A 22,152-nucleotide genomic window follows, 5' to 3' on the forward strand; every position below is an offset into this window, starting at 1 on the left:
TATGGATCAGCAAGGCTGTGGTTTCAATTATATGTGAACTTCTTAACTTATATTTGTATTAATCAGTTTTTTAGCCCGTTTTTATCATCTGAATGGTCAACATTGTTTATAGCATAATCAGGAAAACATTCACCTGGTTACTTTCACATTCAATTAAATACCTTTTCTGGATACCAACCCTTTGATGTTTCCAGCTTTTTGTTTTCAGCCATCAGCTCTCCTAAAGTAGTGACAAATTTTGGGATCTAATTCTGTTTTGACCGATGTTTGCAAGTGATTCTAGATGCTATTAAAGCAGCTTTTTACAACTTGGGGTATTTTGCAGATAAGCTTGATCTTGCCCTACCGATGTTATCTTCTCAAATTGCACTATGTTCTGTAGCAAAGTAACACATTTCATGTCATAAGACAGTGATAATAAACCTGAGCAACGTACACAAAGCTGGAGGAATTCAACGGTTCAGGAGTATCTGTGGAGGAAAATCAACAGTCAGCAACCCAAAGACCAATATGTTTCTGTTTATTTCCCAGCATAGATGATGCCTGATCTGTTAACTTCCTCCAGCATTGTATGTGCATGTTGTTCAAAATATCCATTATCTGCAGAATCTGTTGTGTGTTAATAATAAGCCTTGATTCTGTTTCGAAAATATCACTCATGGATATAATTAAAAATGGTTAAAATGTCTTTGACTACCAGCAGAGCATTGAAAGGAGTGTCAGAACCTTCTCTGCCGCTATAGTCAGATGTTAGGCGGAGGTGATCATAATATGTCTCCATAATGTTAGCGTTACCCTGCTGGGTGTTACTGGAATTGGCGGAAAAAAAATCACTTTCACAAAAACAAAGGAGCTGGTTGTGAGCTACAAGAGGAACGGAGACAGGCTAACCACTATTGATATCGATGGATCTGGAGTTGAGAGGTGAACAGCTTTAAGTTCCTTGGCATACACATCACCAAGGATCTCGCGTGATCTGTAGGTACCGGCTCTGTGGTGAAAAAGGCACATTAACACCTCTTTCACCTCAGATGGTTGAAGAAGTTTTGTGTGGGCCCCCAAATCCCAAGAACTTCCTACAGGAGCACAATTGAGAGCATCCTGACTGGCTGCATCACTGCCTGGTATGGGAACTGTACTTCCCTCAATTGCAGGACTCTGCAGAGAGTGGTGAGGACAGCCCAGCGCATCTGTAGTTGTGAACTTCCCACTATTCAGGACATCTACAAAGACAGGTAAATGAGGGCCCGAAGGATCATTGGGGACCTGAGTCACCCCAACCATAAACTGTCTGGGAAACCGGAGCATAAAAGCCACGACCAAGAGGCTCTGGAACAACTTCTTCCACCAGGCCATCAGACCAATTAATTCATGCTGATACAATTGTATTACTATGTTGACTGTCCTGTTGTACATATTATTTATTTTAAATTACTATAAATTGCACATTTAGATGGAGACATAACGTAAAGATTTTTACTCTTCACATTAAATGAAAGATATAAGTAATAAAGTCAATTCAATTCAAATGACTGAATCCAAATTTGCAGTGGAATAAATGTCATTAGGTAGAGATCTGAGGGAGAAAACAAAAGTATAAATTAGGTATTTATTGAAAGCGAGATTGCGGAGGTATTGATAATGAATAAGTTAACAATACCTCAATTTTTAAAGAATCTGGACAAATGTCATTGGCACCAATGTCTTATCCAGTACCATGATACCAGGGAAGGAAGATATGCAAACATTTGGAGAAGGAAGTCTGAGAATCAGAACGGGAGTGCTGCGGGAGCCATTTTGATTTTTTTCTTCTTCTCATCGGAGTTGAGAGGCAGGACTGTGCAGGCGTGTAATGTCGGGCAGTGAAGCGCGGAAGATTTAAAAGGAACACAGCCTTATACAGTGGGCAGCGTCATTTGCGGGCAGAGGAGTGAGCCGGGAACAGAGTGAAGGCTTAAGGGCTTTGGCTCAATGGGCTTAGGCAGAAACTGGGGAGGCAAGGTAGGTTTAGGTTTCAGTTTTTCCTGTTATTTGAGGAAAGGGGGAATTATGAGTGTGAGGGCAGCTTCTTGTTCTCGGTGTCGGATGTGGGAGGTCCTGGAGTCTCCTAGCCTCCCGGACGTCCATATCTGTGCCAGGTGCGCCGAGCTGCAGCTCCTAAGGGACCGATGACCTTCGTCTGGTCAGGGAGAGTAAGGAGTTTGTAGAGAGAAGTTACAGGCAGTTGGCCACCCCGGAGCCACGGGAGGCAGACAAGTGGGTCATGGTTCGGAGAGGGAAGAGGAAGAGTCAGGTACTAGAGAGTACCCCTGTGGCTGTACCCCTTGACAATAAGTACTCCTGTTAGAGTACTGTTGGGGGGGACAGCCTGCCTGGGGGAAGCAACAGAGGCCGTGCCTCTGGCACAGAGTCCGGCCCTGTAGCTCAGAAGGGTAGGGAAAGGAATAGGAAGGCTGTAGTAATAGGGGACTCGATAGGGGATCAAACAGGCGATTCTGTGGACACAGTCAGGAGACCCGGATGGTAGCTTGCCTCCCTGGTGCCAGGGTCCAAGATATTTCTGATTGCATCTAAGACACCCTGAAGTGGGAGGGTGAGGAGCCAGAGGTCGTGGTACATATAGGTACCAATGACATAGGTAGGAAAAGGGAAGAGGTCATGAAAGGATAATATAGGGAGTTAGGAAGGGAGTTGAGAAGAAGGACCACAAAGGTAGTAATCTCAGGATTGCTGCCTGTGCCACGCGACATTGAGAGTAGGAATAGAATGAGCTGGAGAATAAATGCGTGGCTGAGGGATTGGAGCAGGGGGCAGGGATTCAAGTTTCTGGATCATTGGGACCTCTTTTGGGGCAGGTGTGACCTGTACAAAAAGGACGGGTTGCACTTGAATCCTAGGGGGACCAATATCCTGGCGGGGAGATTTGCTAAGGCTACTGGGGAGACTTTAAACTAGAATGGTTTGGGGGTGGGAATCCAATTGAAGAGACTAGGAGAGAGGAGGTTAGTTCACAAATAGAGAAAGCTAGTAGACAGTGTGTGAGGGAGGAAAGGCAGGTGATAGAGAAGTGGAGCGCTCAGACCGAAGTTGTCGGGGAGAAGGAAGAAAAAGATAATAGTTGTTTGCACTGTTAGGGATAAACAGAGAGTAAGAGGTGGAGAATGTCTTAAATGCATCTATTTTAATGCTAGGAGCATTTTAAGAAAGGTGGATGAGCTTAGAGCATGGATTGATACCTGGAAATATGATGTTGTAGCTATTAGTGAAACATGGTTGCAGGAGGGGTGTGATTGGCAACTAAATATTCCTGGATTTCGTTGCTTCAGATGTGATAGATTCGGAGGGGCAAGAGGGGGAGGTGTTGCATTGCTTGTCAGAGAAAATATTACAGCGGTGCTTTGGCAGGAAAGATTAGAGGGGTCATCTAGGGAGGCTATTTGGGTGGAATTGAGGAATGGGAGAGGTGTAGTAACACTTATAGGGGTGTATTATAGACCACCTAACAGGGAGCAAGAATTGGAGGAGAAAATTTGTAAGGAGATAGCAGATATTTGTAGTAAGCATAAGGTTGTGATTGTGGGAGATTTTAATTTTCCACACATAGACTGGGAAGCCCATTCTGTAAAAGGGCTGGATGGTTTGGAGTTTGTAAAATGTGTGCAGGATATTTTTTTGCAGTGTTACGTAACCCCGTAACCAGGTAACTTACCAGCAAAGATAGATGGATCAGCTGAGTCGGATGCTACTATTTTCAAACGTTTTATTCGAAAAGGGCACAAACGTATGGTTAATACAAAGCATTCAGATCATATACATCGTCAAACTCAATCTAAAACACCGGTGTAACCATAATCAATCAGAAATAAGCTCTACAGTTGTCTAGGGGTTAATACAGAGTCCAATTGAAATATAAAGAGTCACTCAGAAGTTTGCAGGCTTTTCCCTTTTGGGAACCGCTGGGGTTTTCACGTTGTAGAGAGAAAGAGATGATTTGGAAAAGATAAACACTTGCCCGTCGTCTTGGCAGAGCAAATCCTTGGAATCAGGGGAGCAGACTTCCCCGTTGTTAGCTAAAAGCAGTCTTTCGTTGGTTCTAGCCACAGATTCAAAAGTTGGAATCTAACGCACGTGGCTTCCTTCAGAATGGCTTCCCGCTCCCACGGGAATCGATATCGTGCTTCCTTCGTCTCCTGGGTGCGTCTGAGGGTTCCCCCCCCTCAGACCCTCCTTTATACTTCTTCACGGGATCGCAGGTGTCAATCAGGTTGCAGGTGATGCGATCTCTCTCTCAACCAGCCCACTTTGCCCGAGGGCTTTTCACGTGGTCTCCATGAGACAATAGTCAAGGTCACCTTTATTCTGCTTCTTGGGAGAACGTGGTCTCTCTCTCTCTCTCTCCCATTTCCCTGGGTCTATTCAGCACGTCCCTTCCTCTTTTGGGTCAGCTGACCCCCCTCTTGACTCGGGTTCTTGAGATTCTCACAAAGGAGGGGGCCGATGGCATAATACCTCCCTCCATAACGGGTTTTTAACCAGCGGTTAAAAACAGGTTGGTACTGGGTTTTGTTTTTGAATCTACATACTACACAAGCTTTTCTCTTCACAGAGTACTATTGTCATACATTCAAGTCAGGATCTAAACAGGTAACAAGTACAGTGCCCCTTTTCTTTAATACCTTAACCTCACGTGCCATACTAACGCCTGGTAGCATCAAACTTCAGCTCAATAACCACCTTATTTATCTGCTTTCTTCAGCAACATAACTAAGGAGGTGTGATCTTAGCTTACATACATCTACAAAGGTTCATGCAAAATACTAATTTTTTATGTTACTTTCAAACTTAACAGTCAAGCTTCCATGGGTGTTGTCTTTATTATTCACATACTTTGTCAAAATCCCTTAAAACCGGCTTCTGCTATTTAAAAATCGCGTCCCCATTAACCCTCGCCTCTTTTCCGGTTAATTCCCTCGTGGTGATCTTGGGCACCCTGGTGAAATAGGCTTTCGCCCGCTCCTTTCATAGAAGTTATTTTATCAGTGTGTTCCAAACTTAGACCACCTTCCGGATTTCCACCCAATTCCTTAATTTTAGGCAATTTGTCATTTTTCTCTTTAGGACCCGTCATGCTATTAGTTTCCAAGTTAAGATCTGCAAGCGATCCCGCTTTGTTCAGACAGCATTTCAAACTCTGCCTTTTCACACCACACTCTGGAATAACAATAGCGTGTGGGGCCCCTTAACCTTCCAACTCAACCTGTAATTGATTCACAGGCTTTGTGGTACCAAGCCATTGTCTCTGTAGCCTGGTTGCTGCTTCTGATATCAGTCCAGCCTTTAAATTTTCTTCATTCAATTTGGGAACTACACATTCCCCTTTTCCTTGAGCTCCGTGACTAGGTTCAGCACCACGTGCATCCCCATCTTGGACACACTCAAACGGGACATTGGCCTCTTCCAGGCTTTCAACACCCGTACCTTTTTCAAATTCTAACGTCCCCCGATCCTTCCAGTTACTCTTTAGGCAGCCCCCCGTTGGGGAAGGCGCAACCCTGCGAGCTGAAACAACCTCCTCGGCCATTTCAGCTGACTTCTCCACAGCAAGGATACCCTTCTCCTCTAAGACTGCCCTCATTTCACTCTCGGGACCATCGAGAACACCTTTAGAACTCTCAACTTCTCCAAACAATTCTGCCAAACCAGACAGATCAACCACGTCCAACTCTGGACGTTTTAACAGCTTCATCCGTTTCTCATCTTTATTTCCTACCTCTTAGGACCTTTCTCTTCACTAAGGGGGGGGGCTATCTCCTCGCCCTTACCCCCTTTTACTTTACTACCTTCTGTTTTACCACCCTCTGAACCCTCGTGGTATAGGGTTGGTAAAAACGTCTTGGCCAAGTCACTACTGGCGCGATTTAAACTGCTCTGGTTCTCAGCTGCTTTTCTCGACAGGCCGCGAGTGACCGCGCATGCGCGATAGCTCAGGGACTCCATGGGCGGGGCCTCAACTATCAGGGCGGTTCCCATCTTCCCACCCGCGAGGTCATTACCCAAAAGGAGGTCCACACCCTCCCCTGGTAACTCCGGCAGGACTCCTAGTTCCACAGGTCCCGACACCAACTCGCAATCGAGAAGGACCCTATGCAAAGGCACGACCTCGGTCCGGTTCCCGATACCTCTCAGGGCTACCTCGCCCGTGTGAGGGCTGAATTTTAACACATTACGGCTAATTAACGATAGTTCCGCCCCCGTGTCTCTCCAAATTCGTACGGGGTTGGGGGGATCCCCTTCCCTCAAAGACACGGTTCCTTCGGAACTAAATGTCTCCCGCCCCTCCGGTACTCCATCTACCTGGGGCCCTCTTGTCCATTTCCTGATTACCACTGCACGCCCGATAGGGATCGCTGCTCTCTCCCTCTCTGGCTCCTTTCTCGGAGCAAAGCAGTTTGATGCAATATGACCCACCTTCCCACAATTAAAGCAGGTTAAACCAGAGGGTCTCCAGGTTTCCTGTCTGTTATCCTCACTTTTGCTGCTAGCTCCCGGCGGGATCTCAGCCTCAGCCGGCGGGCTTTCCCTACCATTCCGACGGTCTCTTGGGTAACTTTTTGGCGAGGAAAACTTTGTCTTGTGGGTTAGGGCATATTCATCTGCGACCCTAGCCATCTCTGAGATGGACTGATTCGTCCTCTCATTTAAATACATTCGGATCTCTTCCGGAACGCAACCTTTAAATTCCTCAATCAAAATTAACTCCCTGAGACGCCCATAGTTCTCGGCCACCTTGTCAGCGGTGCACCAACGGTCCAAGAGCACACCCTTCTCATGGGCTAGCTCGGTATAGGTTTGATTCCACCCTTTCCTTAAATTTTGGAACCTCTGTCTATACGCCTCAGGTACTAACTCGTAACCTTGGAGAATGGCCTCCTTTACTTGATCATAATTCCCGTCCCTTTCTGGGGGCAGCGCGGCATATACCCGCTGTGCTTTCCCTCGTAACACACTTTGTAACAACGCCACCCACTGCTCTCTGGGCCACTTTTGATTCCTTGCCACCTTCTCAAAAATCAAGAAATAACTATCAACATCCGTCTCCTCGAACGGGGGGACCAACCTCAACGCCCGACTAACATCAAACCCTTCCTCTCTCTCTTCCCCTTGAGCTCTTCGCTCCTGCTTTCGCCTGTTCAGCTCCAATTCATGGCTCCTTTGTTTCTCTTTCTCTTCTGCTTCTAGCTGCTTTAGCTGGAGCTCACGATCCCGTTCTATCTCTAATTCCTTTAGTTTGAACACATGCTCTCTCTCCGCAGCCTTCTCAGCTGCTTCTACTTCAAGCTGCTTTACTTTAAGCTCATGGTCCAGCCTTGCTTTCTCCAACTCTACCTGATCTGTCCCACTCGCTAATCTCTTTTCGGGAATATTTTCCAAATCCTCAGCTACAAACACCTTCTTCCCAACGTAATGCTGTTGTATGACCCTTCGCACTTCCTGCTTTTTCATTGCTGGCTTCACCGCTGTGAGGTCTAACGCCTGCGCCAAATTTACCAAGTCTGATTTTGTAGCCTTCCCTAGCGCCTCTACCGTTGGGTTTCTCATAAATTCACCCACATCCATCTTTGCTGGTTTTCCGTCTGGCTACCTGCGTAACCAGATTTAAGTTTGGACTTACAGCCTGATTCACTGACCCTCCCGTTTGGTTTCAAATCCCGGGACGAGAACCCCACTTGTTACGTAACCCCGTAACCAGGTAACTTACCAGCAAAGATAGATGGATCAGCTGAGTCGGATGCTACTATTTTCAAACGTTTTATTCGAAAAGGGCACAAACGTATGGTTAATACAAAACATTCAGATCATATACATCGTCAAACTCAATCTAAAACACCGGTGTAACCATAATCAATCAGAAATAAGCTCTACAGTTGTCTAGGGGTTAATACAGAGTCCAATTGAAATATAAAGAGTCACTCAGAAGTTTGCAGGCTTTTCCCTTTTGGGAACCGCTGGGGTTTTCACGTTGTAGAGAGAAAGAGATGATTTGGAAAAGATAAACACTTGCCCGTCGTCTTGGCAGAGCAAATCCTTGGAATCAGGGGAGCAGACTTCCCCGTTGTTAGCTAAAAGCAGTCTTTCGTTGGTTCTAGCCACAGATTCAAAAGTTGGAATCTAACGCACGTGGCTTCCTTCAGAATGGCTTCCCGCTCCCACGGGAATCGATATCGTGCTTCCTTCGTCTCCTGGGTGCGTCTGAGGGTTCCCCCCCCTCAGACCCTCCTTTATACTTCTTCACGGGATCGCAGGTGTCAATCAGGTTGCAGGTGATGCGATCTCTCTCTCAACCAGCCCACTTTGCCCGAGGGCTTTTCACGTGGTCTCCATGAGACAATAGTCAAGGTCACCTTTATTCTGCTTCTTGGGAGAACGTGGTCTCTCTCTCTCTCTCTCTCCCATTTCCCTGGGTCTATTCAGCACGTCCCTTCCTCTTTTGGGTCAGCTGACCCCCCTCTTGACTCGGGTTCTTGAGATTCTCACAAAGGAGGGGGCCGATGGCATAACAGCAGCAATACATAGAGGTACCAACTCGAGAAGGAGCAGTGTTGGATCTCCTTTTAGGGAATGAGATAGGTCAGGTGATGGAGGTATGTGTTGGGAAGCACTTTGGGTCCAATGATCACAATGCCATTAGTTTCAATATGATTATGGAGAAGATAGGACTGGACCCAGGGTTGCGATTTTTGATTGGAGAAAGGCTAACTTTGAGGAGATGCGAAAGGATTTAGAAGGAGTGGATTGGGACAATTTGTTTTATGGGAAGGATGTAATAGAGAAATGGAGGTCATTTGAAAGTGAAATTTTGAGGGTACAGAATCTTTATGTTCCTGTTAGGTTGAAAGGAAAGGTTAAAAGTTTGAGAGAGCCATGGTTTTCAAGGGATATTGGAAACTTGGTTTGGAAAAAGAGAGCGATCTACAATAAATATAGGCAGCATGGAGTAAATGAGGTGCTCGAGGAATATAAAGAATGTAAAAAGAACCTTAAGAAAGAAATTAGAAAAGCTAAAAGAAGATACGAGGTTGCTTTGGCAAATAAGGTGAAAATAAATCCAAAGGGTTTCTACAGTTATATTAATAGCAAAAGGATAGTGAGGTATAAAATTGGTCCCTTAGAGAATCAGAGTGGACAGCTATGTGTGGAGCCAAAAGAGATGGGAGAGATTGAACAAATTCTTTTCTTCGGTATTCACTAAGGGGAAGGATATTGAATTGTGTAAGGTAAGGGAAACAAGTAGGGTATTTATGGAAACTATGATGATTAAAGAAGACGAAGTACTGACGCTTTTAAAGAACATAAAAGTGGATACGTCTCCGTGTCCTGACAGGATATTCCCTAGGACCTTGAGGGAAGTTAGTGTAGAAATAGCAGGGGCTCTGACAGAAATATTTCAAATGTCATTAGAAACGGGAATGGTGCCGGAGGATTGGCGTATTGCTCATGTGGTTCCATTGTTTAAAAAGGGTTCTAAGAGTAAACCTAGCAACTATCGGCCTGTAAGTTTGACGTTAGTGGTGGGTAAATTAATGGAAAGTATTCTTAGAGATGGTATATATAATTATCTGGATAGACAAAGTCTGATTAGGAACAGTCAACATGGATTTGTGCGTGGAAGGTCATGTTTAACAAATCTTACTGAGTTTTTTTTTAGAGGTTACTAGGAAAGTTGACGAGGGTAAAGCAATGGATGTTGTCTATATGGACTTCAGTAAGGCCTTTGACATTCTTCAGATGCTGGAAATCCAAAGCAACACTTACAAAATGCTGGAGAAACTCAGCAGGTTAGGCGGCATTTATGGAAATGAATAAACAGTCAATGTTTCAGGCCAGGACCCTTCATCACAGTCCATATAAAGGTTCTCGGATATGTTGAGGGTATGTAAGTAGGATATTTATGTTTGAAATATAATTAAATTATAGGAAAAAGGCACTGATAAAAACATAAATGACATTTAGGACCACTATCATAAAAGTGATCACTGTATGAGATGTATATATAAATGGGTCAGTCAGCTTCTGGTGTGACAGATCCATTCACAGAGTTTCACAGAGGATACTTGTAATTCATTTATGTAATGAATAGATGCAGTAACACAAGAAAAATTTAGATGGGTGAACCATGATTCAAGATTGTTTAATGTCATTTCCTATACACAAGTGTAAGGAGAAGTAAATAATTGTTGCTCTGGATCCAGTGCATCACAAGAAAAAACACAAAAATAAAGAGCATAATAATAACAACAAAAACTCATAATAAATATAAATCCCCAAGATAGCTTATGGACATTATGTCCATAAAGTGACATTTAGCTGTACAAAAGGTGACTGATGGGAAATGATAAAGTAGTGGTGGAGTTGGTGGGTGGAGGCATTGATCCGTCTTAGTGCTTGGGGAAAGTAACTGTTCTTGAGTCTGGTGGACCTGGCGTGGATATTGCGTAGCCTCCTCCCTGATGGAAGTGAGACAAACAGTCCATGAATAGGGTGTGTGGGATCCTTCATGATATTACTGGTCCTTTCCTAGCACCTTTCTGTATACAAGTCCTTGATGACAGATAGGCAGATGCCAGTGATGCACTGGACAGTTTTGACTACCCATTGTAGAGCCACCCTGTCTGCCATAGTGCAGTTTCTGTGCCAAGCAGTGATCAAGCTTGTAGAATGACGTAAGTATGGGTGTGCCAAGTCCAGCTGTCTTCAGCCTCAGAAAGTGGAGGTGTTGGTGAGCTTTCTTGACTGTGTATGATGTGTTCTGGGACCATGAGAGGTTGTGTGTGATGTGGACTTTCAGGAGTTTGAAACTGCTTGCAGTTTCCAGTGCTGTGCCTCTGATGTAAGGAGGGGAGTTGTGAGTGGTACGAGTTCTCCTGAAGTCAATAATCATCTCCTCTGTCTTGTTGACATTAAGGAAGAGGTTATTTGCCTGGCAACAAGCCTCGAGCTCTCCCACTTCCTTTCTAGAAACATAGAAAATAGGTGCAGGAGTAGGCCATTCAGCCCTTTGAGCCTGCACCGCCATTCAGTATGATCATGGCTGATCATCCAACTCAGAACTCTGTACTTGCTTTCTCTCCATACCCCCGATCCCTTTAGCCACAAGGGCCATATCTAACTTAAATATAGCCAATGAACCGGCCTCAACTGTTTCCTGTGGCAGAGAATTCCACAGATTCACCACTCTCTGTGTGAAGAAGTTTTTCCTCATCTCGGTCCTAAAAGGCTTCCCCTTTATCCTTAAACAGTGACCCCCTCGTTCTGGACTTCCCCAACATTGGAAACAATCTTCCTACATCTAGCCTGTCCAATCCCTTTAGAATTTTATACGTTTCAATAAGATCCCCCCTCAGTCTTCTAAATTCCAGTGAGTATAAGCCTAGTCGATCCAGTCTTTCTTCATATGAAAGTCCTGCCATCCCAGGAATCAATCTGGTGAACCTTCTCTGTACTCCCTCTATGGCAAGAATGTCTTTCCTCAGATTAGGGGACCAAAACTGCACACAATATTCTAGGTGCGGTCTCACCAAGGTCTTGTACAACTGCAGTAGAACCTCCCTGCTCCCTGCTTTTGCCGTGAATGCCAACATACCATTTGCCTTTTTCACCGCCTGCTGTACCTGCATGCCCACCTTCAATGACTGGTGTACAATGGCACCCAGGTCTCGTTGCATCTCCCCTTTTCCTAATCGGCCACCATTCAGATAATAATGTTTTCCTGTTCTTGCAACCAAAGTGGATAACCTCACATTTATCCACATTAAATTGCATCTGCCATGAATTTGCCCACTCACCTAATCTATCCAAGTCACCCCGCATCCTCTTAGCATCCTCCTCACCCCGCATCCTCTTAGCATCCGCCGCCCAGCTTCGTGTCATCCGCAAACTTGGAGATGCTGCATTTAATTCCCTTGTCTAAATCATTAATATATATTGTAAACAACTGTTCTGTTTTCTGTTCTTGTTGGCAATGAGACTGTTGTGTCATCAGCAAACTTGGCGGATGTGATTGCTCGTGTGTTTGGCTGTGCAGTCAGAAGAGCAGAGTGTACAGCAATGGGCTCAACACACATCGGTTGTTTTTATCGATCTTTATCTAGTGACCTCAACAGAGCCCTGTGATAAAACTGTAAACATCACCATTTAATGACATTTCACAAAGGAGTTATACAGGTTTTATAAAGCAAGTTCTGTATTTCTATGCCTATTGCTATTTTCTAACTGAGGATCTTGGTTTCCGGCCAGATCGCACTGGGTAACCTGCTTCAATGTACATCTTTGGAAACTCTGACTGCAAACTATCTCGGATACTTTGCTACATAAATCACACCCTCACTCCCATTTAATATGGAAGATAGCTTTAGTGGAGAAATTTGTTTGAATGTGTTAAACTGGACAGTCATATCTTTTATTTCAGATATTCATGCTTTAGTTTGGCCTTTTTGCCCAACTGGTGGAGCAAGTTTAAAAACTGATGGTTACTCTAATTGCATTGAAAGCTAATAGTTTATTAATTGCAGCATAATGTTCAGATGCAACAATAGCTGGTATCAGAAGGTGAAAATTGAGACAACTGTTGATTTGCATAACTAACCAAGACATCTTTGGAATGTGGGAGGAAACTGGAGCACCCAGAGGAAACAGGAAGAACATACAGACTTCATACAGAGTGGGCTGGAATTGAACCTGGGTTGTTGGCACTGTAATAACGTTATGCTAGTGGCTACGTAACCATGCTGCCCCAATATATAGCTGGTTGAGCATTTCACCATTAATTTTAATAACTAAGAATCAGTCCAAGAACTGCATCATAGATACACACTCAGACTCTGAGCAGTAGGACCAAGTTGTGAGAGGAAAGCTCAATATTAAGTTTCCAGCCAAACAGGAAAGTTTTGTAATAATTGCAGGATAATCAGGTACACCTTCCCCCAGCAGAACCAGGGTCATTCAGTCATTGAGCCGTAGCATACAGGCCATGCCTGTGGAGGCTGAGCTCCAAGTCATTGTCAACTCAGTCATTCATGTATATCGAAAAATTACTCTTGCACCAATCATCTATAAACCTTAGTGTTCTATCCATGTGCCCTGACTGCCCAACACTGCTGTGGATATGAAATTTGTGTTACATAACAGCTTTACTGATAGAGAACATAGAACAGTACAGCACAGTAGTAGCCCTCAGCTCACAATGTGCTGACTTTTTAACCTACTCTAAGATCTTCCCTCCTACAAAGATGATAGAAAAATGGAGGGCTATGTGCCAACCTAAGAGTCTCTTAAATATCTATAATGTATCTGGCTCTATCACCACCCCTACCAGCATGTACCACCATCCATCACTTTCTGTTTTAAAAAAAGAATTACCTCTGGTATCCCCCTATACTTTCCTCTAATAACCTTAAAATTAAACTCCCTCTTATTTACCATTTCCCCTCTGGAGGAAAAATGCAAATTCCTTTACCTCTTAATGTTTCTTAAAGTGCATTACCTTTGCTTCTTTATCATACAGTAAGGTGGAAGTGCTTTTGACTAATGAGATGACCAGATTTATTTTTACTTGACTTTAGTGGAAAGCCATGAAATAGAGTATCCATTTAGTCTTCCTGTAAGTTCCTTGTTTTTTTTCTATTCCTTTAAATGTTTAGTTTAAAAATTGCCCAGAATTTCTGAGTTCTCTAAATCTACATTGAACAATTGTAGAGTCTCTCTTTTTCCATCCCATATATATTAAAAAAAATTCAGGGATTAAATATATGCAGTCCAGCAATGGGGGCTTTCTTTGTCTCGTCACAAAATGTTAATTATATGCAGATCATGTTCATCTGGGTTAATACCATTTAAACCATTTGTCTTATGGATTCTACAACTAAAGGCTTCTGTTTATTTAATTGATTGGATTGTTTTTAGTATTTTTTAATGCAAAATAACATTTCTTATTTTCCTCAGGTTTAAATTGTTGGCAAATCAGCACATGTCAATGTACCCTACACTGGATGTTGACATAGATGGAGAACTAGAGAAGCTCAAGGTAAGCTGATCAGAACTTGGCTTTATTCATTTTTTTTGGTGTTTTTATCATTGTCATTGGCAATTCCCAAGAGCAATGGTTGATCCTTAACCATAATTTTAAAAAAAACTTAACCAGAAATGAAAGAAGACATTGTAAATCTCATGAAAATGTTTAGTGCAGATGGGGAGAGCTTGAAAGTTGCATTCTTCCCCACACTCTGACAGGTGCTTGTTGGGCAACAATATGAATGGTTGCTTCTGGATTGATTTGTGGGGCTGTTAAAGTAATGACATTAAACAATGCATTACATTTGAATGGGTATGACAGGACACCCACAAACTGACATGCACATTTTTTTCCCTCAGCTGTTCAGAAATGCTTGGACTTAGAATTTGCAAGCTAATATTTTGGAATGTAACTTAATTTTAATTACCAATTTTAAGCTGTCTGCAATACAACAAACATAAAAATGTAGATAAATAGATCATCTTCAGAACTTGCTCAGATCTTACTATTGTGCATGCACCAATCCCAACCAAGTTATTGAACCCACTGACAAGGGTAGTGCCATTGTAGTCTGTTGGTCTAACTCTACCTTACAGAGGCCATGTTGTGGTTCTTCCTGCCTACACCAGGACCATGACCCCATCAACAAACATCAGGCTGTTGCCCCCCTCTCTGTCACAGATCTCATTACATCAGGATATTTTCCTTCTACACACTGCAACCTGATACTGCCCTAACCCCACACTTCCTGCTTTTACCTCTTGCCTAGGATGTACCAACAGGACAGTCTTGGTTTCACCCTTCTCCCAGCTCTTGCCCAACTGCACTAGTACCTATTTTCTCTCCAGCCTCCCCTTTCCTTCTCACCTACATCTCAGACTTGTTGTTTGCCCTTCACCATTTTGATAACTTCCAGTTCCCTAACCCCACCACATTATTTTCCCTATGGATATCTTGTTGTTATGCACTCCTTCTCATCCATCAGAAAAACCTTAAAATCCTCCACTTTTTTCTGCAACAAAATCTAACAAGCTCCCCTCCACCAGCACTTGCATCTACCTGACAGAACATATTCAAAGTTTATTATCAGAGAGCATGTATGTCCCCACATGCAACACTGAAATTCTTTTTCCTGCAGGTATACTCAGCAAATCTGTAGAATAGTAACTATAACAGGATCAATGAAAGATCAAGAAGAGCATAGAACTGTGCAAATGCAAATATAAATAAATAGCAATAAATAACAGGAATGTGAAATAACAAGATAAAGAATTGTTAAAATAAGATAATTCGTTGTGGGAGTATCTCAATAGATGAGTTTAACTTTCCCCTTTTGTTCAAGAGCCTGATGATTAAGGAGTAGTAACTGTTCTTGAACCTGATGGTGTGAGCAGCAACTGCTCTTTTTTTGAGTCCTTTTGCTTCATGCATAACAGCGGTGTAGCCAAAGGCACGTGTATGAACCTTAACTATACCTGTCGTCTTGGCAAAGTGGCAAAAATACCTCCACTACCCCCACTTGCTTCAGTCACCCACCACCCAATATTTCACCCTCCAGATCCCCTCCCCAAAATTTGTTGCACTTGCCTTTTGTCTGTCCCCCACTATTATTTCCATTTTCACCTTCCATCCTCATCAGAATCCAGCACTGGTAGGCTTTGCATTTCTGTTTTATTGACCTCCCGCAGCTGTTTCCACCTTCACTCCTACCCCATTTTGACTCCATCTAACCTTTTTTTCAAAAAACTTTATCTGTGACCGTCTGTCACCCACTTTCATCCCCCCTTGATCCACCATCACCTGCTGACTCCTGCCTCATTCTCCCCCCTCCTCTTGATATATTCCCACCGAGTCCAGATGTTGTCTCCACCTGAAACATCAATTACTTGCTTCCCTTGTCCTCACCCTCACAAACCAGATCACTGAGCTCCTTCAGCAGTTTGTTTTTTTTTTGTGCTAGATCCTTACATCTGTAGTCCCTTATATCACCATGTAATTTTGTCATTGCATTAGTTCTTTCAGATACAAAGTGAATCAGAGGTACTGATTTATTATGATCTGATGGTTGACAATTTCAATAATCCACACTTGTTCCACCAGTATTTGTTGTTTTGTTGCCGAACTGTTTTTTTCCCCAAGCTTTGGATCTAAATTATAATGCATATGAATGCTCAGAATGTAGCTGGATTTACCTGCACCTTTTTGAAGCTGAGCTCAAATTTGTGAATGTGAATTGTTTTTCAAATTAATGGTGGTCGGCCTCCTCTGCCTCTGAACTGAGCTGAGCCAGTCCCTTCCACGTGCCTGAACTTGCTCTACTCCTATAAAACATGCATTGTCTTTATATATTAAAAAAATTGCACAGATCCCAGCTCTGCCAGTCCCTTTTTGAAGCATATGTAATATTTTTTGTTCCCTTATCACTTATTTCCACTCTGTGAGGATCATCTTTATTTTGTTTCAAAAGCTTTTGCTGAGACTAAAACTGTGTGCAGTATTCTGGTGCAATCTCACCCACACCCTGAGAATTATGACAAATCTTACCTATTTCTAAAGTTCAACCTCACTTGCTAACTTAACTGCTTGTCATTCAGCATAGAAATAGGCCCCATCTCAGCCGGTCCCATTTTCCCATATATGGCCCATATTACTCTAAACCAGAGGTTCCTGATCTGGGGTCCACAGACCCCTTTGCTTTATGGTGTTGGCCCAGGGCACAAAAAAAACAAAGTTGGGAACCCCTCCTCTAAACCTTTCCTATCCATGTACCAATCCAAAATATTGCTCCTTAGGTTCTTATTATATTTCCTCCCTAAATCTATTCCGACTAGTTCTTCATTCCCCAACCTGGTGGGGGGGGGGGGGGGGGGGGGGAGAGGTGAAACTGAATACATTCAACTGACCTATGTCCCTCTTCATTCTATAAGCCCATATAATACCAACCCTCTCCTTGAACTACAAAGTTATATTTGCTGCTTTTACCCTGCTGGTACTCTGGAATTCCAAGATTTTAAACCACATTTGGATTATTGTATTCGGTTCTGGTTGCCTCATTATAGGAAGAATGTGGAAGCATTAGAGAGGTTGCAGAGAAGATTTACCAGCATGATACTTGGATTAGCGAGCATGTCCTATGAGGATGGGTTGAGGGAGCTTAGGGCTTTTCCCTTCAGAGAGAAAGAGGATGACAGGTGATTTGTACAGGAGTTGTACAAGGTGATAAGTGGCATAGATTGAGTGGAGTTTTTTTTCTGGGCAGAAATGGCTAATATAAGGGGGCGACATTTTAAAGTGTTCAGAGGAAAGTATAGCAAGGATGTCAGAGGTTTGACCTATCACCTGCTACCTTGTACTTCTTTCTTCCTCCTCTCCCTCCGACTTCCTTGCTCTTCCTTTCCAGTCCTGATGAAGGGTCTTGGGCTGAAATGTCAACTGTACTCTTTTCTGTAGTAGCTGCCCGTTCTGCTGAGTTCTTCCAGCATTTTGTGTGTATTGCTTAACCTTTTTGCCATTTCCTGTTTGGTTTGATATTATAGTGCCTATAAAAAATATTCACCCGCCTTGGAAGTTTTCATATTTTATTGTTTTACAACATAGAATCACAGTGGATTTAATTGGGCTTTTTTGGCATGATCAACAGGAAAAGACTCTTTCGTGTCAGAGTGAAAACAGATCTCTACTAAGTTATCTAAATTAATTACAAATGCTGGTGCTGGAAAAATTCCCAGAGCTCTGGTTTACCCTAGCCCTTGCTACTTTGTCTGCCCTACTTTTAGATCTAACATTTTCCTTGACCTCCTTTGTTAACTGCATATGATTCCTCTTTGTCATGGAATCTAGCTGGGATGAATTTCTGCTTAACATCATGAACTAGCCATTTAAATATGTATAACTGTTTGGCAACTAACCTATCTCTTTAATTTTAGCCAGACCACTTTAAACAACTCCACCCTCATACCATTCAGTTGCCCTCATTTAAGTTGAAGACTCTGGTTTTGGACCTGGGGTGTTAACCATCAAACTTTGGTCAGGCTGGTGGCGCAATGGGATCAGCGCCGGACTCCGGAGCGAAGGTTCCCGAGTTCGAATCCAAGTCGGGCCACCCCCGAGCACGCTTTCCATCTGTGCTGGGTTGAGTGTCGAGCTAGTCACTGGCCTTGTAAAACAAAAAACAAAGGTTGAGTCAGGAATGTTCATATCATGACCCGGTTAATCCGAAAGGAAACCAGTCCTGACACCATGCGCCAGACTAGAATAGCTGACTGGTGCGACATGCTAAAGAAAAAACCATCAAACTATGCCTGTGATTCATCCCCAGGTAACGCTTGTAGGTGGGGTGACTGTAACAACATTTCTGTGCTCACTGTGCAAACGTGGCTACAAGTTACAGGATGCTTTAATTCTCTGCCAACTTCTGCCCTGTATTAGATTCTGTTGAAGCTCAACACAAGCTCAAGAAACTGTGCTTATCTTTTCTCATGGCATTTCACAATCATTTGTATTCAACATTGAGTTTAATAAATTTCACCCACTGTTTCCTCTTTTGTCTGGAATGATGATGTTCTGGAAAAGTGCTGGCATCGACATGTCAAACAATCTGAATTTGCCTTCATAACTACTAGGAAGCTTGGAACTCCTGCTCAAGCATAAGCAAATGGGGTATTCGTGTAACTCCTCACCGCTGATGCTAGGGACTGTAGTTTGACCTTGGACTGTAGAGCAGCAGCATTTTCCTATTGATTAATGTTGTATTTTTGTCCATAATACAGTGCAATGTATGTTTTGACTTAAATTTAATTCACTAAGTATTATTTGCTCAAGTATCTTCTTGTGCTTCCGTATTTAATAATGTGGTTAATTTTTAACAGTCTTTACAAGTCCTTGAGAATTTGTGAATGTCATACATTCAGACCTTCAATTGTGGTAGTTGGAACAGCCAGTTCAGCTCTAGGGATGTGGATATGCATTATTTACCGGCTGTTTTAAGCTCTTGGCATGAGTTGTTTGGACCTTGCCACATACTGAGTTAGGTCTTGTTCAGGTTAGAATCAGCATCGTAAGCTAAGCTGTTACTTGATGATCTCTATTGAGTAAGTGTAGATCTAGCAAGTAGGGCAAAAGTGAGTGCATGTTCATCATCACAACAATTTCTGGATTATTGCTACTGTTTTCAAACCCTTTTGCCTTGCCATAGCATACCTTTTGTAAACCAATTATCTCTTTACTATGTTAGCAAGTTAACCTTTTTGTTCTTTCCTCACCCATACTGAAAACAGCAAATATACTTATGTGATTAGAGGAAAGTATAAGGGGGAGGTCAGAGGTAATTTTTATTTTTTATTTTTTACAGAGTGATAACTGCATGAAAAGCACTGCCAGGAGTGGTGGTAGAGGCAGATATATTAGACACATTTAAGGAATTCTGAGATAGGCATATGGATGGTAGAAAACTGGAGGACTATGTGGGAGAGAAGGGTTAGCTTGATATTAGAGTAGGTTAAAACCTCAGCACAGCATCTTGGACTGAAAGGTCCACACTGTGCTGTTATATTCTGTGTTCTAGTTCTGTTATAAGGTAATCAACCTGGAATTTTAACTCTTTCTAAAATTGGGCCTAATCTCTTAAATCAGAGATGGCACATTGGACAATTAGAAGTGGTGCATTGCACCCCAGAGATAATACTAAAAAAGTAACCCTACTCATGCAAAAAGTATTAATCAAAAACCAATTTATAGAAAAAAAATCTATAACAGAAATTCAAAGGCAACACGAGTGAATCTGCAGATGCTGGAAATAAATAAAAACACAAAATGCTGGCAGAACTCAGCAGGCCAGGCTTATCTCCCGCCTGGGTAGCCTCCTACCTGCTGGCATGAACATTCAACTCACAGACCTCCATTGATACCCCTGCCCCCCGCCCCCCTTACCCCATCCCTATCTATAATTTTAGTCTGGTTCTCTTCCTCTCTCTTTTCCCCCCTCACTATAATCTCCCCCCAGCCCTACCTTTCTTTCTCTTTTATTTCCCATAATTCTTTAGATTTGCAGCATGTTATGTTACTGGTTGTGAAATGCGTGAATGAAATTAGAGCAAGAGGATTAAACAGACGAGAGTTCAGAGAATATTGTGAAATGTTAGATTTGGAAAATGGCGATCTCGTCCTTCATTGTGAGGTATGCTGGCTTTCTAGAGGACAGGTTCCGAGTAGACTTTGGAAACTGAAAAATACTGTTCATAACTTTCTAGAAAAGAAAAATGAGCTGCCTGAGGAAAGAGCCCTTTTATGTGATAACACAGAAAACATAGAAAACCTGCAGCACAATACAGGCCCTTCGGCCCACAAAGTTGTGCCGAACATATCCCTACCGTAGAAATTACTAGGCTTACCTATAGCCCTCTAATTTACTAAGCTCCATGTACCTATCTAAAAGTCTCTCAAAAGACCCTATCATATCCGCCTCCACCACCGTTGCTGGCAGCCCATTCCATGCACTCACCACTGTGAGTAGAAAAAAACTGACCCCTGACGTCTCCTCTGTACCTACTCCCCAGCACCTTAAACCTGTGTCCTCTTGTGGCAACCATTTCTGCCCTGGGAAAAAGCCTCTGACTACCCACACAATCAATGCCTCTCATCATTGTATACACCTCTATCAGGTCACCTGTCATCCTCTTTTGCTCCAAGTTCACTCAAGCTATTCTCAGAAGGCATCCTCCCCTATCCAGGCAACATCCTTGTAAATCTCCTCTGCACCCTTTCTATGGACTACACATTCTTCCTGTAATGAGGTGACCAGAACTGAGCACCGTACTCCAAGTGGGGTCTGATCAGGGTCCTATATAGCTGCAACATTACCTCTTGGCTCCTAAATTCAATTCCATAATTGATGAAGGCCAATGCACCATACGCCTTCTTAGCCACAGAGTCAACCTGCGCAGCTGCTTTGAGTGTCCTATGGACTCGGACCCCAAGATCCCTCTGACAAGAGTCTTAGCATTATTACTACATTCTGCCATCATATTTGACCTACCAAAATGAACCACTTCACACTTACCTGGGTTGAACTCTTATCTGGCACTTCTCAGCCCAGTTTTGCATCCTATCAATGTCCCGCTGTAACCTCTTGACAGCCCTCCACACTATCCACAACACCTCCAACCTTTGTGTCATCAGAAAACTTACTAACCCATCCCTCCACTTCCTCATCCAGGTCATTTATAAAAATGATGAAGAGTAAGGGTCCCAGAACAGATCCCTGAGGCACTCCACTGGTAACTGACCTGCATGCAGAATCTGACCCATCTACAACCACTCTGTGGGCAAGCCAGTTCTGGATCCACAAAGCAATGTCCCCTTGGATCCCATGCCTCCTTACTTTCTCAATAAGCTTTGCATGGGGTACCTTATCAAATGCCTTGCTGAAATCCATATACACTCCTACTGCTCTTCCTTCATCAATGTGTTTAGTCACATCCTCAAAAAATTCTATCAGGCTCGTAAGGCATGACCTGCCTTGATAAAGCCATGCTGACTACTCCTAATCATATTATACCTCTCCAAATGTACATACATCCTGCCTCTCAGGATTTTCACCATCAACTACCAACCACTGAGGTAAGACTCACTGGTCTTTAATTTCCTGGTCTATCTCTGCTCCCTTTCTTGAATAAAGGAATAACATCCGCAACCTTCCAATCCTATGGAATCTCTCCTGTCCCCATTGATGATTCAAAGATCTTCGCCAGAGGCACAGCAATCTCCTCCCTTGCCTCCCACGATAGCCTAGGGTACGTTTCATCCGGTCCAGGCGACTTATCTAACTTGATGCTTTCCAAAAGCTCCAGCACATCCTCTTTCATTATATCTACATGCTCAAGCTTTTCAGTCTGCTGCAAGTCATCACTACAATCACTAAGATCCTTTTCCATCGTGAACACTGAAGTAAAGTATTCATTAAGTACCTCTGCTATTTTCTCCGATTCCATACACACTTCCCCACTGTTACACTTGATAGGTCCTATTCTTTCATGTCTTATCCTCTTGCTCTTCAAATACTTGTAGAATGCCTTGGTTTTCCTTAA

The 22,152-nt window shown here is 43.1% G+C and overlaps 1 protein-coding gene across 2 annotated transcripts in view; it reads left to right on the plus strand.

The window, feature by feature from the left end:
* LOC140730285 (adenylosuccinate synthetase isozyme 2) overlaps positions 1 to 22,152 on the plus strand; it is a 148,372-nt gene that overhangs the window by 91,513 nt on the left and 34,707 nt on the right. For both annotated transcript variants that reach the window (XM_073050487.1, XM_073050485.1), the window contains exon 7: positions 13,999 to 14,080. In XM_073050487.1, coding sequence (XP_072906588.1) covers positions 13,999 to 14,080 — 82 coding nt within the window. The remainder of the gene's footprint in view (positions 1 to 13,998; positions 14,081 to 22,152) is intronic.

Source organism: Hemitrygon akajei, chromosome 7, assembly GCF_048418815.1.
Source record: "Hemitrygon akajei chromosome 7, sHemAka1.3, whole genome shotgun sequence".
In the NCBI taxonomy this organism is placed as follows: domain Eukaryota; kingdom Metazoa; phylum Chordata; class Chondrichthyes; order Myliobatiformes; family Dasyatidae; genus Hemitrygon; species Hemitrygon akajei.